The 20,871-nt window shown below is 38.7% G+C and overlaps 1 protein-coding gene across 1 annotated transcript in view; it reads right to left on the reverse strand.

The window, feature by feature from the left end:
- CFAP299 (cilia and flagella associated protein 299) overlaps positions 1–20,871 on the reverse strand; it is a 614,241-nt gene that overhangs the window by 20,551 nt on the left and 572,819 nt on the right. Inside the window, exon 5 of the mRNA XM_044224675.1 lies at positions 6,454–6,583. Coding sequence (XP_044080610.1) covers positions 6,454–6,583 — 130 coding nt within the window. The remainder of the gene's footprint in view (positions 1–6,453; positions 6,584–20,871) is intronic.

Raw genomic sequence — 20,871 nt, forward strand, 5'->3', positions numbered from 1 at the left:
TAAGCTTAAAGGGCAAGGCTTGAACTCTTGCTCCTCTTTAGATCTCCTACGGTGTCTCATAACATTTACACTGAAGCTCCATTGCTAGACTTCACCGATAATGAACTAAGTCATTAAACATGTTTGAGTCAATTTACTCATAAACCAAAAACATTTTTTAAAGGACTTATTTATTTATTTTAGAGCAAGAAAGCATGAGTGGGAGGTGCAGAGGGAGAGAGTATCTCAAGCAAAATCCACACTCAGCATGGAGCCCCATGCGGGTCTCGATCCCATGACCTGGAGACCAGACTCAGAGACCAAGATCTGAACTGCAACCAAGAGTTAGATGTTCCACTGTGTTGCCCAGGTGCCCCTCAACAACATGTTCTAATTCAACAGTCTTAATTTCAGCTGGTTTAAATTATATATTTCTGGGTTCGTACAACACTTGCAAGTGTATACCAAAATTAAGATTTCTGCATAACCTTTAAAAAGCTAAAATTATGGCTTCACTAGCTGTTTTCACTGATAAATTCTTGTACTCATTTCCTGACTTATTTGGATCAATATAGAATGAGGTGGCTATTCCCATTCTGGCTATCATTATATACCAAGTATCAGTGACATAATCCGCTTCTCAATTTTTAATCAGTGAGTATTATTTTTGTGTGTTTGGAGGGAATCATTCATTCAATAATTTACTCCATGATACTTATTAGGCTTCCATTAACCAGGATTTTTTTTCCTGGTGATGCATTATCGCATTTAGTGAACGGAAGGAGGGAGGGAGAAAAGCTGGTGCCATTAAGGAAGATTTTTCCTATGTTTGACTGTCCTGTACAATCTGTCCCTCCAGTTAGTAGATCATGAAGGTTTTAGACCACCCATATTATTTTAAGACTCAAGGAAACTCTCCCATGGTTAATGCTTCTTAAAAGCAAAATTCCTTTTTTTTTTTCATTTGTCCAGATAATGCAGGGAGTGAGTGCAAAGTGCTTCCACTCAATCCTTCTAAGATAATACACTGGAAACATTTCGGTGGGTGTGAATCACTCAGACAAGCATTCTTCACTCAAAAATAGAAACCAGCTCTATTTGTTCCAGATGTTCTACAGCTGCAGGGAAGTTAAAGCCAGTGGTCCTGTTTTCAATGCAACCAAACTCTTATTGCATTTGGAATTTCTTAACCAATGAACTCATATTACTCGTTCTAAGACCTGCACAATTTTCTTTTTTCCACTGTTACCATTCACAAACAACTATGTTTCATGGGAACCACATTAACTCATTTCATAGTTAATGAGTCCACATCTGTGTTATACAGAGGAAAGACATCCTGTTTATCACAGTTTCCACCTTTCATTTATCTTGACCTTCTTAAATTTTGAAGTGTAAAATATTTCTTTTTTTTTAATGGTTTTACTTATTTATTTGAGAAAGAGAAACTGCACAAGTGGGAAGGGGAGCAGGAGAAAGGGAGAAGCAGGCTCCCTGTTGAGGATCTGGATCTGGATCTCCTAGGATCTGGAGATCATGACATGAGCCCAAGGCAGATGTCCAACTGACTGAGCTACCTGGGCAACCAGTGTAAAATATTTCAAAGGGATTATTTGAAGGAAAAGACAAGGAGAGTTGAGTTTTGTTGTTTTTACAGTATTTTAGAGCATATTATGGTGTTATAAGTTATGGTATTGATTTTATTTATTTTTTTAACTTAATTTAATTTAATTTTTTTCAGTGTTCCAAAATTCATTGTTTATGCACCACACCCAGTGCTCCATGCAAGATGTGCCCTCCTTAATACCCAACACCAGGCTCGCCCAACCCCCACCTCCTTCCCCTCCAAAACCCTCAGTTTGTTTCTCAGAGTCCACATTCTCTCATGGTTTGTCTCCCCCTCCGATTTCCCCCAACTCACTTCTCCTCTCCATCTCCCTATGTCCTCTGTGTTATTCCTTATGCACCATAAGTAAGTGAAACCATATGATAATTGACTCTCTCTGCTTGACTTATTTCACTCAGCATAATCTCTTCCAGTCACATCTATGTTGATACAAAAGTTGGGTATTCACCCTTTCTGATGGAGGCATAATACTCCATTGTTTATATGGGCCATTTCTTCTTTATCCATTTGTCTGTTGAAAGGTATCTTGGTTCTTTCCACAGTTTGGCAACCGTGGCCATTGCTGGGTCAGGGGACTATGAACATTGGGGACAGATGGTCCTTCTTTTCACTACGTCTGTACCTTTCCTTTGCTCTTCAGAAGCTTTTGATCTTGATGAAGTCCCCAAAATTCATTTTCGCTTTTGTTTCCTTTGCCTTTGGAGACATATCTTGAAAGAACTTGCTGTGGCCAATGTCAAAGAGGTTACTGGCTATGTTCTCCTCTAGGATTTTGATAGATTCCTGCCTCATGTTGAGGCCTTTGATCCATTTCGAGTTTATCTTTGCGTGTGGTGTAAGAGAATGGTTGAGTTTCATTCTTCTATACATGGCATTCCAATTTTCCTAGCATCATTTATTGAAGAGACTGTCTTTTTTTCACTGTATATTTTTTCCTGCTTTGTCTAAGATTATTTGACCATAGAGTTGAGGGTCAATATCTAGGCTCTCTACTGTGTTCCATTGGTCTATGTGTCTGTTTTTGTGTCAGTATTGGTGTTCATTTTAGGAAGAATTTCAAATAAAATTATTAATAATAACATTAAGTTTAAAAATGTAACTTATCATTGTGCATTTGTAATTTTAACAACTCGACAGCTTGTTTTTGATTATTCTGTAGGTCTGTAAGAGATGCTATGTGGTGCATGAAGGATAAAAGGATCATAGCTCTTAGAAGAAGGTAAGTTAAGGTATTATGTAGATGAACATGCTAATTTCATATCTAGTCCATAAAAATTAAAATATATGTGTTATATTTTGTTTGAGGTCAAATGTTTGAGAACACTGTTTGAAAAGAGTGCCAGATCTCTTGAGATTATTATCCTTTTAAGGAGAAGCTTTTCTCCATTTGTGGTTCATAGATAAGCTGAAATAGAACCACACTGGCTATTTGTGAAAATATGTATGCCTGGGACAAGTTGAGTCAGAATCTCTGAGAACTGGGGCTGTAGAGGGGACTTTAGAGATCAGGAAACAGCAGCAACACTCACATCTTCCATTTGTGAATGTGAAAACTCTGAGAAGTTAAGTGAATTTCACCAGGCCAGGCATCCAGTTAATTATAAAGTAAGGCATAGAATTTTGTTTATTGGTGTTGAAACCAGCATTTTTTTTTCTAGTAGGTCAGCTATAAGATTTATCTTTGAAAAGATAAAATTAAAAGAAAAATTAAATATAAGTATCTAAATTTTATCAGGTGTCCCATCAATGGTTCTTTCATAACTAATTCCTTTAAATATTTTTTCCTCTCATCACTAATTAACTGGACCCTATTCTTCCTCCAGGATTTGGAAATACCTTTCCTTCAGATTCATCAAAAATCTTTTGAATTATAATGAAATTATAATCAAAATATCTCTCACCCCCTAGGGACACCTGGGTGGCTCAGTTCGTTAAGCATCTGCCTTCAGCTCAGGTCATGATCCAAGGCTCCTGGGATTAAGTACCACACTGGGCTCCCTGCACAATGGGGGGTCTGCTTCTGTCCCTCCCCCTGCTCCTTCTCTCTCTCATTCACTCTGCCTCTCCCTCTCATTCAAATAGATAAATAAAGTCTAAACAAAAACAGTGTTTATTCAATAATGATTCCACAAAGGCTGTAAAAACTATAATTCATGACATAAATTCTTGAAATATGTAAATGCCATTAGTTAAAATAAAGCCATAAAGTAGTTTAAGTGTGGATCATCAAAACTGATTCAAAAATTTATTTTGTACCTCCTAATGAAGCCATTAATACTTTTATGTCTTTAACCCTCTAAGAGTAAAAGTCTCTGTGAATATAATTTATTAAGTTTCCTGTACTTTGCCTCAATTTTGACATGCATTTATGAGAAGCAAAGAGCCACCACTAGAGAGAAGGTGCACTAATATTTATCAATTCATAATAATTATGGCTAAAATTATTTTCAGGTTCAACCCTTCATTTTACTAATGAGAAACCCTAGACCAATTAAAGGGTAGTGTTCTTTTTTCTTAATTTTATTTATTTAAGTAATCTCTACAACCCCATGTGCAGCTTGAACTCACGATCCCAAGATCAAGAGTTGTATGCTCCTCCTACTGAGCCAGCCAGGTGCCCCAAGAGTAGTGCTCTTTTGAAGGAGATAACGTTGTGTCAGAAACTGCTAGTTTCTACTCGCACATCTTTTCTCCCCTCTGCAGAACTTCTGATTTCAGCTAGGTTTATGATCACCTGAATAAAGATTATATTTCCCAGTCATCCGTGTAGATAGATGTTGCCCTGTGCCTAAGCTCTTGCCATGGAATATAAGTGAACCTTCGAGTGGTAGCTTTTGGGTAACTTTCTTTCTTTTTTTTTTTTTTAATCATAAACTTTTATTTATTTTTTTTCCAATTTATTTATTTTCAGAAAAACATTATTCATTTTTTTTCACCACACCCAGTGCTCCATGCAAGCTGTGCCCTCTATAATACCCACCACCTGGTACCCCAACCTCCCACCCCCCCCGCCACTTCAAACCCCTCAGACTGTTTTTCAGAGTCCATAGTCTCTCATGGTTCACCTCCCCTTCCAATTTACCCAAATTCCCTTCTCCTCTCTAACACCCCTTGTCCTCCATGCTATTTGTTATGCTCCACAAATAAGTGAAACCATACGATAATTGACTCTCTCTGTAACTTTCTTAAAAGGCACTGGAGCAGAGGTGTCCTTCGTACTGTCTGAACTCCCTCCATGAATTCTGTTTGAAATGTGGTTGTTTTGACTGGAGATCTGTTTTGGTCCAAGAGGATGAGGGCCCTTTTGGGCTAGATGACTGTGGAGCAGCCATTCAAACTTTGGACTGACAATTGAGACTCATACATGAGAAAGAAAGAAGCTTCTGTTCTGTTAAGTCACTGTGTTGGAGTCGTATCTGATTGCAGACAACAATCCATTTCTTACTACAGAATTTCTTTGTTCATTCTTTGAGCATGTAATTTTGTGCAATTTTTATGAGCAAGAAATTTTACTAATTGGATATGAAACAAAATAATTTTATTATTATTATTTTTATTTTAAATTTCTAAAAAGTTTTGGGAAAGTTTTTAGAACCAGACTCCCATTTTCCGTTTGTCCATCCTTGTCTCTATCCCAAGCATATCACACAATTCCTTTCTCTCACTGTGAAGGAGTACTCTTCTTGGCTGGGATTTTAGACTGATGCTGTCATATGAGTATGTTTTCCAAAATCAAAAACAAAAACAAAAAATGCCTAAGCAACTCAAGAACATATGACTTTAAATCAAGTTTTAACCTTCTCTTCCAAACATACAAGTCATGATTAAAAGTCATGATGCAAACACAGTCATTGAAAATATGTAAGATGTAAATATTTGTCCTTGAACAAATACAAAATATCATGGGACATGTCTTTAAAATATTTAAATAAAATGTATTTTCTAAGTTATCACTTAGAAATACACAAAGGGTAATACTGTTTTCGCTGTTAGTTATATATAAAAAGGGATTAGAATTCTGGGAATATTTCTGAGGTGAGAGTCTCCCTTCCATAAATAGTTCGTCTTCCTCTTTAGAGCAAAAAGTACTGGACATCCCCAGGATCAGGGCACAAAAATGTACTGCCCGATGGCTGCTTGATCTAATTTCGCTGGTAGTCTTGGAGAAGCATTCTCACTTGTGAGTTCTATTTAAATCCCCCCCCAGGGCGCCTGAGTGGCTCAGTGGGTTAAGCCGCTGCCTTCGGCTCGGGTCATGATCTCAGGGTCCTGGGATCGAGTCCCTCATCGGGCTCTCTGCTCAGCGGGGAGCCTGCTTCCATCTCTCTCTCTCTCTGCCTGCCTCTCTGCCTACTTGTGATCTCTGTCTGTCAGATAAATAAATAAATAAAATCTTTAAAAAAAAAAATAAATCCCCCCCCCCCAAACTCTTCCTTACTGATTTCTGATAATAGATTAAGTTTGGAGTTTTTTCTTTTTTCTTTTTTTTTAAAGATTTTATTTATTTATTTGACAGACAGAGATCACAAGTAGGCAGAGAGGCAGGCAGATAGAGAGGAAGGGAAGCAGGCCCCCTGCTGAGCAGAGAGCCCGATGTGGGACTCGATCCCAGGACCCTGAGATCATGACCCGAGCCGAAGGCAGCGGCTTAACCCACTGAGCCACCCAGGCGCCCTGGAGTTTTTTCTTAAGAAATAATGAATACCTTATGTTTCAATAAGGTATTCATTATTCTTTTATTTCTAGGTTTAAATTACTGAAGAGTGTCAAATATTTAATAGATTTTTTAATAGTGGAAAAAATACAATTAAATTCAGAGAGATATGCAAATGTAAAAGCAGTCTTACCTTTGGATCCACATTAAGAATTTTTCTGTCTCTTTTGTATTTGAAAAGTAAGCCTTCTGGGTTATCAGCAATCACTTGATAATTGGGAGTTGAATTCCAAACAGCAATATGACTATCCCAGTTGTAAAAGCTAGAAAAATAAATATTTATTAAAAATTAATATGTATGATACAATAAGTTAACAAATATATATCCGAAAATATTTAGGGCAGTTTAGTTTTCCGATAAATGAATTGGATCATAGTCTGTATAACCATGTAAGACACATGTGTGATTAAAATTCTTGCAGAAGAGATTAGACTAGGTTATTCTCAAATTATTTAAATACATATTTATGACTATTTTGCATAACTTCCTGGTTTGGACACTTTATGAACTAGGACTTAGTCCAGTATTACACTCCCCAGGAAGTCAAGAAGAAAACTGGTGCAATTTGAAGCTGTTTCTTCCCGCTCAGATTCAGCTTATTAGGAGCCTGTTTCCTGGAAGGAAAGGCCGGTTAAGTCACCTCTTTTCATTCAAAACAAATTATTTCAGGCTTTATTTTTAATCATATGTTTCCCAGGGAATGAGGAAACTATGGGAGTGTGAGAGGTTACCATAGGCCGGGCATGATGTGGTGCATTCTAGCCCTCCACCCACAGGAAGTTGCACCCACTTCACAGACCAGCAAGTAGGCTAGGGGAGGTGGACTGGCATGGAGGAGGCCCTGCACCTAGCATGTGACAGGGCTGATATTTCAACCCAGATCTGTGCATTTCAAAGCACAAGTATGTTCTTTCTGCTGTTCAACATTGCCTGCATTTTACACCCCCCCCCTTTTTTGGTTGATCTATGGAAACTTTCTATTTTTTCCATGTCTTGCTTTATACGTACTTGTCAAAAATTAATATAATAACTGTAACATGAATTGTAAGAATACTCAATATATTAATTTCACATATCTTATTCCTATTAGCACATTTCTAATATTATGTTAATGTGTTCAAGTAGTAACATGTTTCTAATATGTCTATTATCCTATTTCTGGGTTGTTTTGCCCTTTATTATTCCCTTACTCATTTTCAAAGAGTAGATTTCATTGATCAAACTCACTTTGAATTATAGTGTTTTCTGAGGCACCAATTTCTGTGCCATTACCTGAAAATGTAATGTTTACCCTCATATTTTTCAATACTTAGAAAAGGCTCATTATATCAATCATATATTTATATCATTGGGGGAATATTAATGAGAAATATTTTCTTTCTTCCCCTACTGTTTGTTTTATGGCCAAGACATAGGAATATCTGCCCTTTCTGATGCACAGAGTTAGAAAAAGTGGTTTTCTAATCATCTTTGTCTGTTGAGTATGTCCTCCCCAAGAGAGCAAGAATGAATATTCGATTGGTGAATAGAGGAAAGGAGCTGAGCATTTCATGCCTTTCTAGGTCCTTCAGCTAGCCTTCAAAAGTGAAGTTTATCATGGCAGCCTCTACCCCTACTAGGTAAGGTAGCAGTGGTGAAGTTATTAGGAGTCAATCTGACTGTGCACCCAAGCTATATTCTCAAATTCACTTTAATCCATGAAAAAAGATAATTTGACCTCCATTTTACTGGCTAGTCGGTTAAAAGACTGCTAAGTTGGCATAGAGGACAATGGGTGTGATTCTAACCTTTTATATATCTCTCTAAATAACTATTTATGAGATATATAGCTATAGATAATCCCAGCAAAATGTCTGAGTCCTGGCTTAGCTGTGCTTGGAGTGGCATGATTTATATCACACATTCTTATCTTGTTGCTCAGACCTCAAATTAAAAGTCTTACTAAAGTCTAGGCAGGAAAAAATACATATATACACACACTCTTTATAAAAAAAAGTTAATTTGTATAGCATGTGGTACTTTTGATGAACAATTTAGGTTGTTTTTCAATACTTTCATTCTTCTAGGATGAAGGATGGGAAACAGTTTTCATTTTGCATGTCAATTCTAAGAGCTGATAAGTATTAGTATTTAATAAGGAAAATTGACAATAATTATTACCCATGTGCTGGGTACTGTACTGAGCCTAATGGATATATTGTCTCATTTAGTCCTATCACCAACCCCATGAAATACGTACAAAATGATCAGATTTTATACATGCAGAGCCCAGGTGATCTTCATATGTACTTGTAAATGAAAATGAGGGAGGGGCTGGGTTTGAAAGATACAAAAAAGTGTGTTTTATGTTATGAGGAGGGATGTCAACAAGATGATAGCCTAGGATTGTTCTCCAATTTCTGGTGTGGATTCTTCAGTGGACAGAATTGTTTACCAGGATATAAAATATAAAAGGAAGGAGTTGGGGGGAAGCGGGAGGTTCAGTTTTAGACACGTTGAACTTGAAATCCCCCTGAAACATCTGACTTCTATTGAATTTTTAGTGTCTATCAGTGTCCTTCGCTAGTTCATCTACTGTTTCACCTTCTCGAGGCCTTGAGCTCCTTGGCTCACCGTCCTCCTAACGTACAACAACGAATTTCCTTACTTCTTTACTTACCATGATCCACAAGATACTTGTCAATTGTCAAGCTTTATCATTCATGGACCCTATTTATATTGAAAAGTACCAGTTTCAAAATTGATTCAAATGTCTATCTTCTCCATTACTCCCCACGGTCTCTGAAAATTCTTGCTGAAACAACGGTACCACTGATCCAATTCTGAATTCCAAATTTCTAACCTCGGTTGGATTTCAGGCACTACAGAGCAATTTTTTACATGTTTCCAGTTATCTTCTCTGTCATTTATTATATGGCTCCGGCCTCCCATTCCTCCACTTTCCTTCTTAGTCTCAAAAGATGACTTTACATCTTTCTTTATTAGGAAAATAAAGGACACTAAATGGAAACTAATGATCAATATCCTGTTCCATGAGTAGCAAATTTGTTTATATTGACAATGTTCTCTACCTCCTTCTATTTAACTCAGAGGAATTAGGTGTCCCTCTTCCTTTCCGAAAAAAAATCATATCCATATATGTTCTAAATTTCATCCCTTATGGCCTCTTTTTAATTATTTCAATAATCATCTAAAAATTTTCTGATATAATCAAATTCATTTCACCATAAAATTTTCCCCAGGACTAATAAATACATATCAATGTTCCCAACTAAACAAAGAAGAGAAAGAAAAGAAGGGAGAAAGGAAGGGAGGAAGTGAGGGAGGGAAGAAGGAAAGGAAGAAAGAAAGAAGGAAAGAAAGAGAGAGGAAGAAAGAAGGAAAGAAGAAAAGGAGCAAAGAAAGAAAAGAAAGAGAAGGAAAAGAGGAAAAGAAAGGAGGGAAAGGAAGAAAGGAAGAAAAGAGAGGAAGAGAGGAAGGAAGGAAAGGAAGAAAGAAGAAAAGAAGTAGAAATATGAGGAATAGGAAAGAGAAAGGGAAGGAGAGAAAAGAGATTTCAAAACTTCCTCCATATCAGATTTGCCCCAGGCTGTCACATTTTTCTCCTAATACATTAAAATTAAACCCTCTTCTCTATGCCTGTTTGCCCCACACCCTGAGCTTCATCTCCATTCTCTCACCTCAGCTGATGGTCCACATTACCTGCTCAGTTCTATTTACTGAGATAAACCATAGACTCCTCAGTCTCAATATACCAACAAATACTTGTTCCTTGCTGTACTCTCCGTATCAGTAAGCAACACTCAATACATGTTTATTGGTTAAATACATGATCTGGGCCCATCTCTACTAATATGATTTATAACCCAAGTAATATTTTCAGTTACTACAGAATTAAAGAAGATGCAAGAGAAATTATTTTAAGAGGAAATAAAGATAATTGATCTAAATTCTGATGCAATGATTTCAATTTAATCTTATGTGAAGTTCAGAAGTTGAACTATATATTCCAAAGGCTCTTTACAGTGCTAATATTCCATGATTTAAAAACCTCTTTTGATTCGGTGAGTTTTAACACATTATTCGATTTATGTCTCAGTGTTTACAACTTGGAAATACTTACAGAAAAATTTAAACATACTGTATTTATAACAGATAGAAGAGCTTGTGAGGTAATTTATGTAAAATCCTTGAAGCTTTTGCATTAAAAGAACAATTTTCCATTTACTCTGTATGATAAACATCCTGGACATTTTAGTGTATAGGTATGAGGGTAGTTATACACAACTTATACAAATAAATTGTAGTAATAAAATGAAATCTGCAAACTGTGTTCATTAAGTGATAAGGGGACCTCATGTATGTTTTTGGAAACAATTACAAGTTTGTCATTTATTTTCCATGACAATTGTTGATACCAGAGAAAACATTCTAACGACATCACAGGGCAACAAAGCTTTGGACCACCAGGGGGAGTAAATTTCAAAGCCATTGTCCAGAATACCGTGTTTGGCCTAGTTTTGCTCACTACTTTCCTTCAAATGGAATGGAAGGGACATACTAAGGGAAATTATGAAAGCACAAAATGGCCAATGTTATTAAAGATTTAAAAAATGCACATAAAATACATTAAAGGCAAGTTAAGGCCTTAGGGCAAATATAGAGTAAGCAAAATGGGGGCGCCTGGGTGGCTCAGTGGGTTAGAGCCTCTGCCTCCGGCTCAGGTCATGATCAGGATCCTGGGATCCAGCCCCGCATCGGGCTCTCTGCTCAGCAGGGAGCCTGCTTCCCCACCTCTCTGCCTGCCTCTCTGCCTACTTGTGATCTCTCTCTCTGTGTCAAATAAATAAATAAAATCATAAAAAAAAAAAGAAAAGAATTCATTAGAATAAACAAAATGATTGTTTAGTCACCGGTACATAAAACAGAGAGAAAAAATGAAAATCACCCCACAGAAACATGGAATTTGACATCACAGACAACACATCCCTGGAACTGAAGCTATTATCATCTCAGGGATTTTCCCCATGAATACAATCAACAATTTATAATAATTAGGAAGAACTTCTGTTTCAATCTCCGTTAATAATACAATCTTTTTAAGTTTTATTCAGTAGGACCAGTAGGCTTTTATAGCACTTAAGATTTACATATGGTTCTAAAACTAAAGCACATTCTCTTTGAGATAAAAAGAAAGAAGGTGCATTTATAAGATATAATTTGTTGGACAAAGACATACTCATATTTAAAGGAAATCTATAAAAAACAGATAAAACTCAAGTCCTACAGAACTAGTTTTGTTAAAAGATTTGAAAAATGAAAAAATCAGGAGATTTCATATCAATCATAGGGACACTTAAATGTTAAACTTTATTGTCTCCTTTTTTTAATCTCGGTGTAGACAGCCTATAAGTAAGATGACCTTATAATTTTGCTGTCCAAACTGGGATCCTCTTGGCAAAGATAGGGTTGCTCCTAATAATTATGCCAAGACAACAAGAGTGAGCTCACGTGATGCTGGAGAAGCCGAGATGGAGACGTGCGGTCGATAACCACAAATCTAAACATTTAAACAGTGCAGTTTTAGAGTTGATTTATGCAGTGTTTATTTAAAATGCTTCCAAAGTTTTGCCAGAGATTTGCCAAAGATACGATAAAGATGTTTAAACAATGCTAAAGCATGTTTTCTTATGGTTGATTTTTTAAAAAATTTTATTGCTGTGGAAAAATTATATTATATGAAATTGCAATTGTGGTATAGAGACATGAAATTTAATCTAGAATAATAAATGCTCTTGCTCGGGTGCCTGGGTGGCTCAGTGGGTTAAGACTCTGCCTTCAGCTTGGGTCATGATCTCAGGGTTCTGGGATCGAGCCCCACATTGGGCTCTCTGCTCAGCGGGGAGCCTGCTTCCCTCTCTCTCTGCCTGCCTCTCTGCCTACTTGTGATCTCACTCTGTCAAATAAATAAGTAAAATCTTTTAAAAAATACTCTTGCTCTTTTTTATTTTTCAAATAATATCAAAGTAACATAACATTCTATAATAACTAATTTTCTCAAATATCATATTCCATACAAAAATATATGTTTGATCAATCATTTTGGTTGGTAAGAATATGACGTCTAAGTTTAGTGTTTCTTTAAGTTACTTAAGTTAGTTCCTGTTTATGGCCAAATATTATATCTCTAAATTTAATCAGTTATTTAATAAATGCTTATGCAAGTTGGGAAAATACAGATAACTGTTGAACAATGCACTGTAACTATTAAAATAATTGAGAACCTTAAAATCCCTGGTGACAGATATTCAGGGTGTCATTCAGTTCAACTCAACACAATTTTGGGCATCTAGTTTGTGCCTGGAATGATCCTGAGTATTCAACAATAACACACACACGTGCGCGCGCACACACGTGCACACAGACACACACGCGCGCACACAGACACACGCACACACACGTGCACACGCGCACACACACACATGCACATGCACACACGCACACACACACACGCGTGCACACACACACACGCACCAGAAAAACAGATTTTACCTTCAAGGAACTCACAGTCTATGGGACATCAGAAATGTAAACAAAAGATTATAGAACAGCATGAAAAACAATACAGTAGAAATATATGTAAGGTATTTTTGGACCGTAGGGGTCAAGAAAGAATGTATGTCTTGGTCAAATATATTTCTAGTGAGATTTTCCTGATGGAAAGTAATAGGGTCAAGCACTCTAGGTGGAAAGGCTAGTAACCAAGTAGATTTGATAAGAACTGAAAAATATACATAATCAGTTCTTACCACTGTGAGAAATTTTCAGTCATACACTGGGAGGTAAGGCAGAAGGTAAATGGCTGTAAGCTGAAAATTAAATATGAAACATGATTTTTTAAAAAATTTTATTTATTTATTTGACAGAGAGATCACAAGTAGACAGAGAGGCAGGCAGAGAGAGAGAGAGGAGGAAGCAGGCTCCCTGCTGAGCAGAGAGCCCAATGCGGGACTCGATCCCAGGACCCTGAGATCATGACCTGAGCCGGAGGCTGCGGCTTAACCCACTGAGCTGCCCAGGCGCCCTGAAATATGTTTCTTAACTGTTTCCTACTAAAACGCAGAAACTGTGTGCCTTCCCTTTGGGGACAGAGTGTGCTCAGGGAAGAAAGCAAGGAGCGCTAGTAAGGCCGGGTCTCCTCATCCGACGGCGCAGGGATGGAGGGAGAGCCCTTCCCCCACGCTCAGCTCTCACCTGTGCACGAAGACAGATGACCTGTGCGGCTCACTGTGGCTCTGAACCAGACGTCTGATGTCAGTGGATGGACTGGTGGTAGGAAGCACTGAGGGAACGGTGAACAGAATCTAACACCTGGGATACCTGACTAACTATAGGGGATTCTCAAGGGTAGAGGATAATATAGACAAATGGGAAGATTTCTTAGGTCACCACCAAGGAGCTCCTTGTTCAGAGGGACCCTTCTTACAGGGAGAGGTTCTGAGGATTTCATGCCTGTTTCCATCCTCCTAAACTATATACTGGTTTCCTCACTGGGGACCCCAGCGCTCTGATGGGGCATCTGGAATTTCCAGCCCCACACAGTGGGAAAGGAGTGGGTGATAGTAACAGATGAACACATTACCAGATTTCCCCCAAGATAGGACTATGGAAATAGACTTACAAGTTACACAAAGCTCTTTCTGATTTTTCAATCAGAGCAATTATTAGAGACATTTTGGAGTACCTCTCAGTTGCAGATCCTAGAGTGAGAACCTCAAGGTCAAGCACGGATGCCACCAGCTGCTCCTACAGCAACTGGGCTCTGTGGCCATTTTGGTAAAGAGACTGAAGGAGCAGAAATTTCTCAAAGCAGGGGCACCTGGGTGCCTCAGGGGGTTAAAGCCTCTGCCTTCGGCTCAGGTCATGATCCCAGGGTCCTGGGATCCAGCCCCACATCGGGGTCTCTGCTCAGCAGGGAGCCTGCTTCCCTTCCTCTCTCTCTGCCTGCCTCTCTGCCTGCTCGTGATCTTCCTCTATGTCAAATAAATCAATAAAATCTTTAAAAATTAATAAATTTCTCAAAGCAGAATCTTGAAGTGATGGTGCAGGAATGGGGTGGGGGTCACAGAGTCCTCTCTTAATCTCATTGTTTTTCCTGATATTATTGAAACAACTACTGTGAATATTGTTTTGCATTGATGTAGTGTTTTATCACATACAAAGAGCTTTCACCATTGTACTCTTTTTTAATGTCCAGAACAACCACGTGTGGTAGACATGGTATGTATATATGTACGTATTATTGTTATTACTAAATTATCACTTTATAGAAAAGAAAATTACAGAATATTCTAGATATTGTGTAACAAAATCAGCATTTAATCTGAGATTTTAAGATGGTTATTTCATCTCTTGCCTGCTAACTATTACTCTGTGTCAGGTTTTTCGGGCTAGGCAATTGTCTATATCCCATGCAAGTAGTAAAGATTCTCCCCTGGGAGCAAAACATAAGGAGGAAGGCAAGGAATAAATTCCAAATATGGGGCTTTTTGAGCCAACTTGTCCCTTTATGGTAAAAAAGCAGTTATAAAGAAGGAGTTGTTTCATCTCAGGGAGTGCATTAAAGGACTCCTCTAAAAAATTGGGCCTAATTTTCCATATGTTTTAGAGCAGGATTAGAAAACTTCGAGGTTTGCTTGCATTTACCATGCTGGATATATGCGGGCTGGGTGTGTTAAAATTCAATATAGATTTCCCAGCCCAACAGGGCAATAATTGAAATAAAGTCTTTCTGTGCAATCTGTTTACGTTTGAGAGCCCCCTCTGGCGTTACAGATAGCGTAATGAGAGGATCTTGTAGGAACAATTGTTTATGAGTACCAGCCTTATCATCTGAGTGAGACACAGTGTGCTTTGAAATGAACAGAACCGGAGATCTGGTCCAGGACCTCTCTAAATACATGGCATTATTCATGGGCATTTTGTCAATTGTACAGATTAAAGAGGTGCCATCTGCTCTTCCTCCTCCTACCCAACCAGGCCATCTAAGGGGTTCTGATAGGGAACAAAATAAGAATTTGGAGGGATTCTGGCTTCAAAGTAGTTCTTTGTCCAGTTTTTCCTGCAAGTTAAGAGGGAAATACGTTGTCTAGATGTCACATGACTAAGAGCAAGGCAAGGAGCTGAAAGAAGTGCCTGAGAAGTTACAGTAATTCACTTATTCATTCATTCACTTCTTTTTTAAAAGAACATTAATGGGGAGGATACGCTATCCACCAAGCACAATTTTTCATGTTTGGGATAGAATGAGGAATAACATGCAGTTTCTGCCTTATGAGTTCATTATCTAATAGGAGAAAACCCAATCCAAACAATACAAATATACTTGAAACTTGATGGGAAGACAGAGGAGAGAAACCTTATTCAGACTGAGGGAAGATGAGCAGAATTTAAAAATAGCTCCCTAGAGGAAGTACCATGAGACCTGAATCTTAAATGAGTAACAGGAATTAACCAGGTAGAGGGACAGCACCAGAGATCGAAGAACGGCCGCCAACTAGATGAGACAGCGTGGAAAATCGTGCTGTTGAGAACTGGAATGGAGGATGCAGGGGGTAACGCGGCCAGCAAGTTAGTATCAATAGAACAGAAAGTTCACTTAGGTAGGTGAGAAATGAGACTGAAGATCTACCCAGAGAACAAGTCACAGAAAGCCTTATTTATAATACCAAACAATACTATCTTCATCCTGTAGGCCGTGGGAATATCTGAGGGTTAGGAAATAGGAAAGTGGCAGGGCAAGAGAAGCAGCTTGGATAGATTATTCTGGCAGTGGGTGAAGAATTGATGTAAGGTGATGGCAGTAAAGCGTGCTAGAATCCATGTGACCAAATGAAAGTCTGTTTACTAACCCCAGGCTAGAATTGAAAAAGCATTACAGGTCATGGGGTTGCCGAAAAAAATTATACACGCGCATAAACACACGTATATACAGCAGATAGCAAGTCTAGAAGTCCTTAGTGAGAAGCATCATAGATGACTCTTAGGTTCCTAGCTTGAGAAATTGGATGGATAGTGATAGTATTAGCACTAAGGAATGTCAGAATGAATACTTTTTCTGCATGCTTCCATGAAGAAGAGAAATCTACTTGAATATAGCTGGCCCTTGGCTCTCTCCTGACTGGGTGACAATGACAATAGTGGACTGTGAGTAGACCCTATGACCCCATGTATATCCGAAATGCTTATAACTGTTACATTCTTTGGTTCAATTGACCCATTTATCATTATATAATGATCTGGTTTTGCTTCTTATTATAATCTATAGCAATCTATTTTGTCTGATGTAAATATAGCTGCCTTTGTTTTCTTTTGATTTTCACTTGCATGGAGTATGTTTTTTTGTCCCTTCACTTTTGGTCTGTGTGTGTCCTTAAAGGTGAAGTCAATTGTTTCCAGGCAACATATAGTTGAGACTTGTTTTTGTTCTTTTTTTTTTTTTTTTTTTTACTTTTTAAAATTTTTTATTCATTCAGTCACTCTATATCTTTTGATTAGAGAATTTAATCCATCTACATTCATTATTGATAGGTCTGGACTTACTTTTGCCATTTTGTGTTTGGGCTGTTTGTAATTCCTCTGTTGATTTCTTGTTTTCTTTTTCTCTTCCTTTGTCATTTGATGATTTTCTGTAGTTTTATGTTTAAATTTCTTTCTCTTTACATTTTGTATATTTATTATAGGTTTTTATTTTGTATTTAGCATGAGACTTACAAGATACCTTTTATTTATGACAGTTTCTTTTAAGTTGATAATGATTTCAAATGCACACGAAGGTCTACATTTACACATTCTCCTCCATCCCATTTTTGTTTTTGATGTCACAATTTGCATTGTATATGTATAAATGAGGGGTGCATGAAGGAGACTGAGAATTGCATACAAATTCAGGGGGAGTTAGGATAGGACAGCACTATAAGAATCAAGGGGAATAGAAGGTATGAAAAATAACAGGGAAAGCCTCATTGTCAAATGCAAGCAAGGAAAGAGAAAATGACGACCAAAATGTGGCAGTTGTTATTGGTAACTTTCATCTTAAGGGCTAGCATGTATTTATCTTAGGCTAAGAAGATTATGTAGATAAGTAATCTTTGCTGTTTCTGTTGAATTAGAAGATTAAATTCCTGTTCTTTAAAAATAACAAACATTCTCTGACCTATCGTATTCTCTCTATCCTGGAAGGTCGTGGCAACTCAAATTTTGTGAATATGAAAGTATTTGGAGCTATGGCATCAGCAACCTCATCATTCATTTCTACATTATGAATATTAAGATGCTCTTTCAGCTCACTGATCTTTCTATGAGGAGTCACGAAATCTGCGTTGTAATCACCATACTTTTCTCTCACATCTGTGGATAAACTTTGGGAATTATAATCTTTTACTCATGACCATGTGATAAGTAAAGATTGACATTAAAGGACAGGTTAGCATATGGGAAGAGGGAATCTTGGTTCCTGGAGATCAGGTAGAGAAGTTGGGAAGCAAACACTGGGTCTAAGTGTATTGGGAGGGATCCTCACCATTCCTCCCGGCTCAGCTTGTGTAAGTGTGCTTTGAGGTGAAAAAGCTCCAAGCTGGTGTAAGTTAAAAGAGGTGTGCAATACAGAGTCATACTATAAATGAGCATCGTGAAGTGAGCGTCGGCAGTGTGGAGCTGTGATGGAGCAGCAAGAAGCTGAAGGTGAGAATGCGGAGGAGCTACGTTCGCCGCAGGTCATTGAAATGCCTTTCTTAAGCGGACAGGAGCTTTACTAGGCAGATGCATTACCAAGTTTTGACGGTAGTGCTTGTCTGGGAAACAGGATCACTTGGTACTACAAGGAAGATAATTTTGAGAAGCTCAAGATTCTTGTGTTTAAATCACAACCCTCTCAAAAGGGAAGGCACTTGAGCGGGTAGGTACCCAGGTTTCAACAGGGATAACTTCTTATATCAGAAAGGAGGCTCCTTAGTTATTGGAAAAGGTTTTGTGAGTTTGTGTCCCTCAAAGGACAGCAATAAAGACTAACCTCTTGGGAACAGGTAGACACAGCTGGCAGAATTAAATATACTATTAAATCTACTAATCTACTAATACTATTAAATCTAGAATTAAATCTACTGTGATTTCCACCCTTTGGTGTTTTATCTGAAAATATGTTACATTCTGCGGTAAAAGAGACTTTGTAGATAAAACCAAGTTTATAAACTGCTTGACCTTAAAATAGGAGAAAATCCTGGACTATCCAGGTAACGGACTATCCGTGTAACCACAAGAGCCCGTAAAAACAGAAGAGGAAGGCAGAAGAAGTCAGAGTAATTCAAGGCATGAAAAGGCCCTGATGCACCGTTGCTGGCTTTAAGCTGGAGGGGTAACAGGGACTTCAGTCCTGTAACTAAAAGGAGCTGAATTCTGCCAACATCTGAAATGGGCTTGGTGGAGGCCTCTTCCCCAGCACATCGAGAAAGGAATCTACGTCTGCTGACAAATTCATCTCAGCCTTGTGAGACCCTGAGGTGAGAATCCAGCCATACCATGGTAGGCTTCTGACCTACTAACTGTGATAAATTAGTGTTATTTTAAGCTGCTAAATTTGTGGTAATTTGTACTCAGCAACAGTAAACTCATATATTAGACATTGTGGAGATTTTGGAATTACCTTCAGGGAGTTGAGTTGAAGAAGAAATAAACATTTTATGACAGTCAGGGTACTGGGATGGACCACAGGGTCAAAATTTATTTTGAATGTTGAAAGGAATGTGACCTCATTTTGTACTTGAGATTGGGGAAGCAGTAATATAAGTTGTAATTAGAATGTGATCACAGAGAAATAAAAAAATAACACTGAAACAACACAGACGAAAACACTGAGAATCCACATAATCAGAAAACAACTTGAGGCAGAAGCTAAACATTTCACAGCCTTCGACTTTTTCCTCTGGACAACGTGGTACCTCTGTACATGACGTGGAAAGCTATCTTTAAAAAAATGTCTGTCTACCTCAACTGTTCAGAGCAAAGCCAAGGAAAGATAGGCTGGTTCTTCTGGGCCTGTTCAGAGCAAAGCCAAGGAAAGATTGGTTGGTTCTTCTGGGCCAGAATTTAAGTGGGAGCAGTTACTTACTGGGATCCATCGTGCTGCTGGTGGGGAGAACCAAAGAGGGAAAACATTAAGTAGAAAGAATTAGAGCTGTCATCTGGCCATCCTTCCTCCGCTGGTCCGTCTGTCTGAAGGCCTTCTTCATTCAAATAATAAGGTGTTTTATACTTACAAGAGAGATTTAATGTATCCTCGCTCCATAAACTCTTATAGCAGAACTCTCTGGACTACACTACAGTGCTGCGCACTCTCTTCCGGCACAACTCTTTCTGCTTCTCCTTTCTTACCAGGTTGTAGTAGCCAAACAGAAGAAGCGATGTCTTACCGTGTTGTGAGTCACGATTTGATGAGAATGGCGCTGCAGTGACAGGACTACCCACTTAATCACCCGGGCGGGGAATGTGGTTCCTCTCGGCTTCTCCTCCTCCCTCACTGTGCGTCCTGTCTCTCATCAAGTCTTACAGATTCCCCTTCCTTAATCTCCCAGGTCTGTCTGCTTCTTTCCAAACGCTGCGCCCTCCACCAGTTCTTACCTGGATCCCTGCAGCAGCTTCACAATCACCCAGCTTTCATCTCCATCCATCATCCCCTTGCAATTCTGATCGGTTTTTAAAATATCACATCAGATATGACATCCATGTTTAAAATACTTTCCTAACACCAATGGCTTTCTAAACACACTCTGTAGCTTAGCACACAAACTCTCCAAAACCTAGAAGCTGCCTCTCTGGCCATCCCACGTACTACCCCAGATTTTCTTGAGTTTTCCCCACTATGTGTGTGTGTGTCTCTCTTTTTTTAAAGAGTTATTTATCTAATTCAGAGAGAGAGAGAGAGAAAGAGAGAGAGAGAGAAAGAGCACAAGCAGGGGAGAGGGGGATAGAAGAAGAGAGAGAGAGACAGGGAAATCTCAAGCAGAGCTGGCACTGAGCACGGATCCCAACACGGGGCTCGGTCTCACCATCCTGAGAGCATGACCTGAGCCAAAACCAAGAGCTGGAGGCTTAACTGATTGAGGCCCCAGGCACCTTAGGTGCGTTTCTTTACAGTCGTTCCAAAGCCCTGCCGGGACTTCTCTACATGCAGACGCGCTGTTTCCTTTGCCTGGACCGCTCTCTCCACATTGTTTCCACCTAGCCAAGTCCGACTCAATCTTCAAATCTCGTATCACACGATACCTGCTGTGGGAACTACAACCCTCAGCCAGCTTCGTGTATCTGCCAGGGTCTGTGATGAGGACCGTACTACAGAAAGCGAAGATCTGTCCTGTAGTAACTGGTTACCGTTCTGACTTCTCGGCTGAGGTAAGGATAGGACCTGGGCTTTACCTGATTATTCCTCAAGCAGTACCACCTGGCACTCGGTTAGTTCTGACAAATCTTCAGGGTGTTCCTCTGAGGTCATGAGAT

This window comes from Neovison vison, chromosome 11 (genome assembly GCF_020171115.1).
Source record: "Neovison vison isolate M4711 chromosome 11, ASM_NN_V1, whole genome shotgun sequence".
In the NCBI taxonomy this organism is placed as follows: domain Eukaryota; kingdom Metazoa; phylum Chordata; class Mammalia; order Carnivora; family Mustelidae; genus Neogale; species Neogale vison.